At 41.5% G+C, this 12,249-nt stretch overlaps 2 protein-coding genes across 3 annotated transcripts in view; both read right to left on the bottom strand.

Moving 5' to 3' along the window:
• The window catches only part of LOC133653459 (protein bicaudal D homolog 2-like), a 104,413-nt gene extending 98,295 nt beyond the window's left edge, over positions 1 to 6,118 (bottom strand). For both annotated transcript variants that reach the window (XR_009826724.1, XM_062052744.1), the window contains exon 1: positions 5,640 to 6,118. Coding sequence is in view for 1 of the 2 variants with exons in the window: in XM_062052744.1 (XP_061908728.1) it covers positions 5,640 to 5,879 (240 nt within the window). In the remaining variant the exon portion in view is untranslated. The remainder of the gene's footprint in view (positions 1 to 5,639) is intronic.
• The window catches only part of LOC133653462 (protein Wnt-7a-like), a 263,307-nt gene that overhangs the window by 181,317 nt on the left and 69,741 nt on the right, over positions 1 to 12,249 (bottom strand). The window lies entirely within an intron of this gene.

Here is a 12,249-nt window from a genome sequence, read left to right on the forward strand (position 1 = left end):
AAGGCCTGCACAAGCCACAACGACATCAGATCCCACATCAGGGCAAGAAAACACTCAACCCAATGGGATAACAGTGAGAAACCTTGGAGGCGACCGGTGCAATGGACGTCGAGTGGATCTAGCATAGTATTGTGAGAGTCCAGTCTATAGGGGATCTAACATAATAGTGAGAGTCCAGTCCATAGTGGATCTAGCATAATATTGTGAGAGTCCAGTCCATAGTGGATCTAACATAATAGTGAGAGTCCAGTCCATAGGGAATCTAACATAATAGTGAGAGTCCAGTCCATAGTGGATCTAACATAATAGTGTGAGAGTCCAGTCCATAGTGGATCTAACATAATAGTGAGAGTCCAGTCCATAGGGGATCTAACATAATAGTGAGAGTCCAGTCCATAGTGGATCCAACATAATAGTGAGAGTCCAGTCCATAGGGGATCTAACATAATAGTGAGAGTCCAGTCCATAGTGGATCTAACATAATAGTGAGAGTCCAGTCCATAGGGGATCTAACATAATAGTGAGAGTCCAGTCCATAGTGGATCCAACATAATAGTGAGAGTCCAGTCCATAGTGGATCTAGCATAATATTGTGAGAGTCCAGTCCATAGTGGATCTAACATAATAGTGAGAGTCCAGTCCATAGTGGATCCAACATAATAGTGAGAGTCCAGTCCACAGTGGATCTAACATAATATTGTGAGAGTCCAGTCCATAGTGGATCTAACATAATAGTGAGAGTCCAGTCCATAGTGGATCTAGCATAATATTGTGAGAGTCCCGTCCATAGTGGATCTAACATAATAGTGAGAGTCCAGTCCATAGTGGATCTAACATAATAGTGAGAGTCCCGTCCATAGTGGATCTAACATAATATTGTGAGAGTCCAGTCCATAGTGGATCTAGCATAATATTGTGAGAGTCTAGTCCATAGTGGATCTAACATAATAGTGAGAGTCCAGTCCATAGGGGATCTAACATAATATTGTGAGGGTCTAGTCCATAGTGGATCTAACATAATAGTGAGAGTCCAGTCCATAGTGGATCTAACATAATAGTGAGAGTCCAGTCCATAGTGGATCTAGAATAATATTGTGAGAGTCCAGTCCATAGTGCATCTAACATAATAGTAAGAGTCCAGTCCATAGTGGATCTAGCATAATATTGTGAGAGTTCAGTCCATAGTGGATCTAACATAATAGTGAGAGTCCAGTCCATAGTGGATCTAACATAATAGTGAGAGTCGAGTCCATAGTGGATCTAGCATAATATTGTGAGAGTCCAGTCCATAGTGGATCTAACATAATAGTGAGAGTCCAGTCCATAGTGTGGCCAGCAGGAGACCATCCCGATACTATACTAGTACCGGTATACCGTACAACCCCAGTGTGTTGTTTCGATCATGTTTTTCCTTTGTGTTAATAATTTGTTCGGAGTATAAGGTCCGACGATTGAACGTAAAGGCAGATAGAATCGTGGAATTACCCAAAACAAAACAGAATCTTCTATTAAACGCGGAAAGTCGCAGAAATTGTTGGAATGTGAGTGAAATGTTTGGTGAAATGGTGTTAACAGGGATGCGTGCACTACCTCAAACACCCACCTGCTCCCACCAAAGCCAAACTTTTCACTCACCTCCATTTCAGCCGAGCCTCTGTCATTCATTCACACCTCCAAACCAGCGCCTCAAACCCCAGCATGCCAAAACACTACCAAACTCATCTCTTACGCCAAAGAGCTCAACTAGAGATGTCCGATAATATCGGACTGCCAATATTATCGGCCGATAAATGCTTTAAAATGTAATATCGGAAAGTATTGGTTTCAAAAAGTAAAATGTATGACTTTTTAAAACGCCGCTGTACGGAGTGGTACACGGACGTAGGGAGAAGGACAGAGCAGTTGCGTCTCCCAGTCATACTTGCCAACCCTCCCGATTTTTCCAGGAGACTCCGGAATTGCAGTGCCCCTCCCGAAAATCTCCCGGGGCAACCATTCTCCCGAATTTCTCCCGATTTCCACCCAGATAACAATATAGGGGGCGTGCCTTAAAGGTACTTCCTTTGCGTGCCGGCCAATCACATAATATCTACGGCTTTTCACACACACAAGTGAATGCAAGGCATACTTGGTCAACAGCCATACAGGTCACACTGAGGGTGACCGTATAAACAACTTTAACACTGTTACAAATATGCGCCGCACTGTGAACCCACACCAAACAAGAATGACAAACACATTCCGGGAGAACATCCGCACCGTAACACAACATAAACACAACAGAACAAATACCCAGAACCCCTTGCAGCACTAACTCTTCCGGGACGCTACAATATACACCCCCCGCTACTCCCTACTCCCCCCCACCTCAACTCCGCCCCAAATTCCAAGCTGCTGTTTTGAGGCATGTTAAAAAAAATAATGCACTTTGTGACTTTAATAAAAAATATGGCAGTGCCATGTTGGCATTTTTTTCCATAACTTGAGTTCATTTATTTTTGAAAACCATGTTACATTGTTTAATGCATCCAGCGGGGCATCACAACAAAATTAGGCATAAAAATGTGTTAATTCCACGACTGTATATATCGGTATCGGTTGATAGCGGAATCGGTAATTAAGAGTTGGACAATATCGGAATATCGGACATCGGCAAAAAAGCCATTATCAGACATCTCTAAGCCCAACAGTTGCCAAATGACTCCTCGGTGGCAGCTGATACGGTTTTTAACAAATGTCCTTGTCCAAACACTGAATGAAAGCATGAAGAAACACTGTGCTAATGCTAATGTTAGCCAGTTTTCTATTGTTGAAAGACCACTAATATGTTACAATGTTAGGCTTTAACTTAAAATACTGTGCGTTATTCAACGACGTACTGAGAACAAAAAACTAATCAAAGGTTAGAGCTTTTAGGAGCCATCTTAAGAGTTTTGTTTTGTAAGTTGACGAACCACAGCTGATAAATAGTACTGGTGGATTACTGGGATTCTAAAAACAACAACAACAAACACGGACTGTGTCACAAAGCCGTAATAAGACCCGAATGGTTCATCTTGTGAACTGTTCCAGACCAAGTCAGTAGTTTTGGTTGACAAAGCATGACGTGAGCAACCACAAGCTCGTCTTGAGTCAGGGCAGGAATGTTTTCCATGACGAGTCTCGCACATTTTATTTATTCTCTGTGAATAAAGTGTGGCACAAAAGTATAATGGCACAGAGTGGTAGAGGAGTCGGAGCCGGTCTGAAACAGACACCTCCTTTATGGGTCTCTCTCACTGAACTCCAGCTGCCACATTCTTGCCATTCCCAAAGGATTGCAACAACTTTGGCTTCCTCGCTGGGTTACTCATCGCCTCGCTTCTGAGCGGGAACTTTTCAAAATTCAAACCTGCTTCCCGCCTCTCGCGACACAAACTGCCCGTTCTTGTTGGAGGAACAACTTTTTTTTTTTTTTAAACAAAGCAGACCGATGAAAAATACTAACATTTTGAATGTGATTGCTACAACACGTCTGAAATATGGTGCTGACAACACAGGAAGGTAGTTGACAAAACAGGTGTGAGGCTTTGGAGAATTGCGGCGACACGACGAGAAGTAGATGTATGAATTAGTGAAGTTGGGAATGCAATGAGGAGCAAAGAGGAGCAAAAGGGGAGCAATGGAAGTGCAAACAAGAGCAAAAAGAAGCAACGAGGAGCAATATAGTGCAATGGGGAGATACGAGGAGGAAAGAGGAGCAAAGAGGGCATAAAGGGGAGCAACGGAAGTGCAAAAAAGTGCAAAAAGAAGCAAAGAGGAGCAGTATAGTGCAATGGGGAGATAAGAGGAGCAAAGAGGAGCACAGAGGGCTAAAGAGGAGCAAAGCAGGAGCGATGGAAGTGCAAAGAGGAGCAAAAAGGGAGCAATGGAAGTGCAATAAAAGAGCAAAAAGAAGCAAAGGGGAGGTAAGAGGAGAAAAGGGGAGCAAAAAGAACCAAAGCGAAGCAAAAGGGGAGCAATGGAAGTGCAAAAAAGAGCAAAAAGAAGCAAAGAGGAGCAAAGGGGAGCAATGGAAGTGCAAAGAGGAGCAAAGAGGGAGCAACGGAAGTGCAAAAAAGAGCAAAAAGAAGCAAAGAGGAGCAATGGAAGTGCAAAAAAGAGTGAAAAAAAGCAAAGAGGAGCAGTATAGTGCAATGGGGAGATAAGAGGAGCAAATAGGAGCACAGAGGGCTAAAGAGGAGCAAAGCGGGAGCAATGGAAGTGCAAAGAGGAGCAAAGAGGGTGTAAAGAGGAGCAAAAAGGGAGTAATGGAAGTGAAAAGAGGGTGCAAAGAGGAGCAAAAAGGGAGCGATGGAAGTGCAAAAAAGAGCCAAAAGAAGCAAAGGGGAGGTAAGAGGAGAAAAGGGGAACAAAAAGAACCAAAGCGAAGCAAAAGGGGAGCAATGGAAGTGCAAAAAAGAGCAAAAAGAAGCAAAGAGGAGCAATATAGTGCAAAGGGGAGATACGAGGAGCAAAGAGGAGCAAAGAGGGCATAAAGGGGAGCAAAAGGGGAGCAATGGAAGTGCAAAGAGGAGCAAAGAGGAAGCAACGGAAGTGCAAAAAAGAGTGAAAATAAGCAAAGAGGAGCAGTATAGTGCAATGGGGAGATAAGAGGAGCAAAGCGGGAGCAATGGAAGTGCAAAGAGGAGCAAAGAGGGCGTAAAGAGGAGCAAAAAGGGAGCATTGGAAGTGCAAAGAGGAGCAAATAGGGTGCAAAGAGGAGCAAAAAGGGAGCGATGGAAGTACAAAAAAGAGCAAAAAGAAGCGAAGGGGAGGTAAGAGGAGAAAAGGGGAGCAAAAAGAACCAAAGCGAAGCAAAAGGGGAGCAATGGAAGTGCAAAAAAGAGCAAAAAGAAGCAAAGAGGAGGAATGGTGGAGCAAAGGGGAGCAAAGAGGTGCAAAGGGGAGCAAAAAGGGAGCAATGGAAGTGCAACAAAGAGCAAAAAGAAGCAAAGAGGAGCAAGGAGGAGGAACGGTGGTGCAAAGGGGAGAGAAGAAGATCAAAGAGGAGCACAAAGGGAGCAATGGAAGTGTAAAATAGCAAAGAGGAGCAAAGGTAGTGCAAAGGGGAGCAACGAGGGGCAAAGGAGAGCAAAGAGGAGCAAATGGGAGCAAAAGGGGAGCAATGGAAGTGCAAAAAGCTGCCAAAAGAGGCAAAGAGAAGGAAGGTTAGTGCAAAGGGGAGAGAAGAGGATCAAAGAGGAGCAAAAAGGGAGCAATGGAAGTGCAAAATACAGCAAAAAGAAGCAAAGAGGAGCAAAGGTAGTGCAAAGGGGAGCAACGAGGGGCAAAGGGGAGCAAAGAGGAGCAAAAGGGGAGCAATGGAAGTGCAAAAAGAAGCAAAAAGAGGCAAAGAGGAGCAAAGGGGAGCAAAAGGGGGGTTGGGTGAGGAGCAGCCTATCTTCATCCTGACCTTGCAGCATGACATTAATTTCATGGGAGATGATGATGATGATGATATTTCAAACATATTTGTATTTAAAAAATCGTACCAATGACAAGCATGTGAATGGTCTGTATTTATACCATTTCATGCCAACGTATGCGTACATGAGCATTACATTCAATATATCTCCTCGTAGAGATGGGGAAAATGAAGAAATGTTGGCCCTCCTCACCTCCTTGATCTGCTCCAGCTCCTGCCGGACACCTTCATACTCCACCTCCAGCTCGTCGTACCGCTGCTTGAGCTGCTGCTTCTCCTCCAGCACCGCCAGTCCGTACTCGGCAGCCTGGATCTTCTCGCCCGTGGTCTGGCTCAGCTCCCGGGACAGCCGCTCGATCTCCACCCGCATCCGCTCCGGACCGGCCTGGAGCGGCAGTAACGGCTCGGGGTAGCCGTGCCCTTGCACGGACATGATGAGGAGGAGGAGGAGGAGGAGGCGCAGCTGAGGAGAACCAAGAAGGATGCGGCGATGTCACCTTGGTCGCAGGAGCGAGCTCAAATCCGTCTGTATTTGAACTGCATGGTTGTTACGTTCGGCTTTTTTGTGTGGCTTCTCTCGCGTCTTTGGTCATGTAGGCGGCGGCCGTAGAATCCCTGCGAGGACAGACGCTGTAACGTCTTAGAAATGCTTCATCGCTTCTCCTCCTCCGCCGGTTTGTGGCACTGGGGATTGCTCCGTGTGGGCGTGGACCAAGTGTGACGACAGCGGAAACGGACGCACTACCTCGCATGTTTACCTTCAGAATAAAACACATAGGAACATATAGGCGCCGATCTACATTTCTGCCAGTGGGTGCTCGGTGTGTGTATTAGTCCCAATATTTTGGTACCGGTACCAAAAGTATTTCGGTACTTTTCAATACATTTCTAAATAAAGGGGACCACAAAAAAATCATTATTGGCTTTATTTCAACAACAAAAAAATCTTGTCCGATAAAATCGGCCTGCTGATATTATCGGTCGATAAATGCTTTAAAATGTAATATCGGAAATTATCTGTATCGTTTTTTAAAATTATCGGTATCGTTCATTTTTATTTTTTTTATTTTTTAAATTAAATCAACATAAAAAACCCAAGATACTTACAATTAGTGCACCAACCCAAAAAACCTCCCTCCCCCATTTACACTCATTCACACAAAAGGGTTGTTTCTTTCTGTTATTAATATTCTGGTTCCTACATTATATATCAATATATATCAATACAGTCTGCAAGGGATACAGTCCGTAAGCACACATGATTGTGCGTGCTGCTGGTCCACTAATAATACTAACCTTTAACAGTTAATTTTACTCATTTTCATTAATTACTAGTTTCTATGAAACTGTTTTTATACTGTTTTACTTTCTTTTTTATTCAATAATTTTTTTTAAATTAATTTATCTTATTTTATTAATCTTTTAAAAAAAGGACCTTATCTTCACCATCCTCTTATCTCCCCACTGCAACCATACCTGGTTGTCCAAATTAGGCATAATAATGTGTTAATTCCATGACTGTATATATCGGTATCGGTTGATATCGGTATCAGTAATTAATGATAAATAAATGGGTTATACTTGTATAGCGCTTTTCTACCTTCAAGGTACTCAAAGCGCTTTGACAGTATGTCCACATTTACCCATTCACACACACATTCACACACTGATGGCGGGAGCTGCCATGCAAGGCGCTAACCAGCAGCCATCAGAGGCAAAGGGTGAAGTGTCTTGCCCAAGGACACAACGGACGTAACTAGGAAGGTAGCAGGTGGGAATTGAACCCCAGTAACCAGCAACACTCCGATTGCTGGCACAGCCACTCTACCAACTTCGCCACACCGTCCCTAATTAATCATGTCCAAATTAAGAGTTGGACAATATCGGAATATCGGATATCGGCAAAAAAGCCATTATCGGACATCCCTACATTAAACATATGTTTCTTATTGCAATTTTGTCCTTAAATAAAATAGTGAACATATAAGACAACTTGTCTTTTAGTAGTAAGTAAACAAACAAAGGCTCCTAATTTAGCTGCTGGCATATGCAGTAACATATTGTGTCATTTTTCATTCTAATATTTTGTCAAAATTATTAAGGACAAGAGGTAGAAAATGAATTATTAATCTACTTGTTCATTTACTGTTAGTATCTGGTTATTTTCTGTTTCAACATGTTGTATCTACACATCTGTTCAAATGTAATAATCACTTATTCTTCTGTTGTTTGATACTTTACATTAGTTTTGGATGATACCACAAATTTGGGTATCAATCCGATACCAAGTAGTTACAGGATCATACATTGGTCATATTCAAAGTCCTCATGTGTCCATTTTTTAATTGATTTAAACTTTTATTAGTAGATTGCACAGTACAGTACATATTCCGTACAATTGACCACTAAATGGTAACACCCGAATACGTTTTTCAACTTGTTTAAGTTTAATTCATGGTAAGCAGTAACATATTGTGTCATTTATCATTCTATCCATCCATCCATTTTCTACCGCTTATCCCTTTCAGGGTCGTGGTGGGTGCTATTATTTTGTCAAAATTATTAAGGACAAGTGGTAGAAAATGAATTATTAATCTACTTGTTCATTTAGTGTTGATATCTGGTTATTTTCTGTTTCAACATGTTCTATCTACACGTTTGTTAAAATGTAATAATCACTTATTCTTCTGTTGTTTTGGATGATACCACAAATTTGGGTATCAATCCGATCATCATCATCGGCGGTCACTCGAAGCTAGTATGACGATCCTCCTGGTAGGGGGGTATCCCTTTATGGAGGATGCCTGTGCGTGAATGGAGGATGCCTGTGCGTGACTTTGTTTAGCGTGGCATCCCGGAAGAGTTGGTGCTGCAGGTAATTCGGGGGGATTTGTTCTGTAGTGTTTATGTTGTGTTGCGGTGCAAATATTCTTCCAAAATGTGTCACTATATGGCACATGTTTATGACAGTGTTGGCATTGTTCATACTGCCACCCTTAGTGTGACATGTATGGCTGTTGACTAAGTATGGCCTTCATTCGCTCGGGTGCAATGTGTTGAAAGTAGGGATGTCCGATATTATTGGCCGATAATCGCTTTAAAATGTAATATCGAAAATGATCGGTATCGGTTTCAAAATGATCGGTATCGGTTTCAAAAGGTTAAATGTATGACTTTTTAAAACGCCGCTGTACGGAGTGGTACACGGACGTAGGGAGAAGTACAGAGCGCCAATAAACCTTAAAGGCACTGCCTTTGCGTGCCGGCCCAGTCACATAATATCTACGGCTTTTCACACACACAAGTGAATGCAATGTATACTTGGTCAACAGCCATACCTGTCACACTGAGGGTGGACGTATAAACAACTTTAACACTGTTACAAATATGCGCCACACTGTGAACCCACACCAAACAAGAATGACAAACACATTTCCAGAGAACATCCGCACCGTAACACAACATAAACACAACAGAACAAATACCCAGAACCCCTTGCAGCACTAACTCTTCCGGGACGCTACAATATACACCCACCCTCCCTATCCCCTACACCCCCCACACCCCCAACTCAACCCCGCCCACCTCAACCTCCTCATGCTCTCTCAGGGAGAGCATGTCCCAAATTCCAAGTTGCTGTTTTGAGGCATGTTAAAAAAAATAATGCACTTTGTGACTTCAATAATAAAAATGGCAGTGCCATGTTGGCATTTTTTTTTCCATAACTTGAGTTGATTTATTTTGGGGAAACCTTGTTACATTGTTTAATGCATCCAGCGGGGCATCACAACAAAATTAGGCATAATAATGTGTTAATTCCACGACTGTATATATCGGTATTGGTTGATATCGGTATCGGTAATTAAGAGTTGGACAATATCGGAATATCGGATATTGGCAAAAGAGCCATTATCGGACATCTCTAATTGAAAGTCACAATGATTGAGTCATTACTTCATTATCGGGTACAGCGAAATCTTGGTAAGGCTTTGTTAGTTATAGATTATATGATGTTCGACTCTATTATTAAGTAAAACGGACCAAACTCGCCACAAAATCAATAACAACAAGATTGATATTTCAAATTTTATTTTAAAGATTGATAGCTTCCATCAATCCTGTGACATTGTCTGTCACAGGCTTTGCGCCTACGCATAGAAACATAGTATTTCACATTACTGCGCCTCTATAACCTCATTTAGATATTATAGCTTTTATAGAAGCTCTCTAAACGTGGATAATGTGTACAAAAGCACAATGTATCATCCGTTATCAAAATGAGAACTTTAAATACGTAATTTATTTTGAAGGAACATTTGACCTACTTCCGAAACTTGCTTTGAAATTCATACTGGCGTCAATGAAACAGCTGAGCGGGCGTTTTCTTGCATGGCGCTCCCAGCTGGTCCGGCCCCTCAAACTGCAGCGGTGCATTCTGGGAAACGTAGTTCTACATTGCATAAAAGACACCCGCCCACTCGTTGAAAAGACATCATTTCCCTACTCGCTTTTCGCGATTGCTTATGTGGAACCCGGAAGTGTGTGTGGGCGCCGGGTGTCAAGCGACAGACAACTCACGGCTCAAACGACAACATGCCTGCATGCTGCCATCTGCTGGTATATATTATAAACTACATCAATAGATAGATAGATAGATAGATAGATAGATGCACTGTACAGTAAGGTATTACAATATGGCCTACTTCCCTATAGGAATGTGTGTAAAACTTAAAAAATTGCTTTACATAAACCAGTATTTTTATAGAGGTCTTGTGTGGGAGATTCCAGTGATATAAGTATCATTCTCCCTGTGATAAATATTAAGAAAGTTATGGATCATTAAAACCAGTGAAAATTAACACATTTTCTGGTCAACTTCTTCAATACAAAGTCAATTAGGCTCAAGATTTTAGGTGTGACCTTTTTGTTAAAAATGCCATAACTTTCTTAATATTTAGCCCGTTTAACCCTTGTGTAATGTCAGATGTTTACCTTATCCCAATAAACATCTGTTCAGTATTTTAACATAACAGTGTTTGATTGTGAGGCATTAAAAGCCACAAAATGCAACGGGTCCATCAGACCCACAAACGCTGGCTGAGTAACAACAATATGGACGTTGCACGGAAAATTTCTGTGCCATTTTCTGCATCCCACAGGGATTCTTCTTTTGTGTTTCTGCACCTGCGGTTCCCACACAAGGTTGCAACATTGTTTGTCAACACTGTCTGCTCTCATTTTCTCGCACATTTGACCCTCTGATGATCTGTGTACCTACACTCTGTCCTCCTCCTGTCTAGGCCTGCTGTGTGTGTGTGTGGTACACACTTCTACTAGCCCCGGGTCCAGTGGACCCGGACATCTTATATGGAATAGAAATGTGTAGGGGGGTTGTATGGTGTGTGGTCATTAAATATGTATTCTGATATATTGTCTTCACAGAAAATGAGCCAAAGTCAGTGAGTCTCAGTTTGAAAAATGCATTAATTGTATCATTTTTCTCTTAATAAAAAATGAAAACGGGTCCCACAGACCCGGACACCACACAAGAGTTAAAAAAAATGGTATCAATGGAAAGCTTGCTAAACAAAATAACGGAAAAAAATAGGTTTTAATTGATAAAATGCATGAAATTAGCGTTGGAAGTGAGGGAGAATGTGAGTAAATATGCTCACACTCAACTTGTGAGTCACAAAACAAACAACCAGGCAATCGGCGGGTCCAAAAATTACTTTGCGAATCTATTAGTTAATAATATGATTGCCGACTCACAGATAAATGTATGAAGTACATTTTTATAGACATTCCAATGAACATTTTAATCACTGTCAATTATTTGCAGGGGAGTTTTGGCAAATTCTGTCAGCTTTGTGGCGCCAGTACTTGTCCAAACAAAATATTTGGATAGTGTGGATAAACCAGGATATTGACTTTATATATCACACAATGGGGAAATGATGTGTTTACAGTGAAAGTCCAAACAAAAAGGTACAAACACATGAAAAAAAAACTTTAAAGACATTAAAGAACACAAAGTACATAAAATACATTAAAGGAGCACAAAGCTGATGCAACCAGGCGCCACTTCAGCGACGCCATTTCTACTACATAAATAAAACGCAACAAAAAAACCCAAAAAATGTGCAATAATGAATACATTTTGCGAATGGAACAGACCTAACAAAGCAACCACGAGTGCCGACTCCGTCCTAAGCTACCCACTAGCTCTCTACCAATGTCCAATCCGTGCGAATTTGTGAGAATCCCTCCAGGGAGACCAAAGTGTCCGATACATTTATTCTTTTAAGTTAAATTTATCTTGCAGTGCACCATCTTTAGTTGTATGCTGCTTTTAAATGTGTATTTTAACTACTGTCCACCACTTGTATTGTTTGTTTAGATTGTGCCATATCATTAAAGTGGATTGGATTGTAGCCGAGCATATTTAATTAATAGTGGCATATTTGAAGCAGTACACTATATTTGACAAACATGAAGTTGGCACGTTGTGTGAATGGTAAATAAAAACAGAATACAATGATTTGCAAATCCTTTTGAACTTACATTCAATTGAATAGACTGCAAAGACAAGATATTTAATGTTCCAACTGAGAAACGAAATGTTTTTTTGCAAATAAGCATTAACTTAGAATTGAATGGCAGCAACACATTGCAAAAAAGTTGGCACAGGGGCATTTTTACCACTGTGTTACATGGCCTTTCCTTTTAACAACACTCAGTCAACGTTTGGGAACTGTGGAGATCAATTTTTGTAGCTTTTCAGGTGGAATTATTTCCCATTC

Source organism: Entelurus aequoreus, linkage group LG07 (assembly GCF_033978785.1).
Source record: "Entelurus aequoreus isolate RoL-2023_Sb linkage group LG07, RoL_Eaeq_v1.1, whole genome shotgun sequence".
In the NCBI taxonomy this organism is placed as follows: Eukaryota; Metazoa; Chordata; class Actinopteri; order Syngnathiformes; family Syngnathidae; genus Entelurus; species Entelurus aequoreus.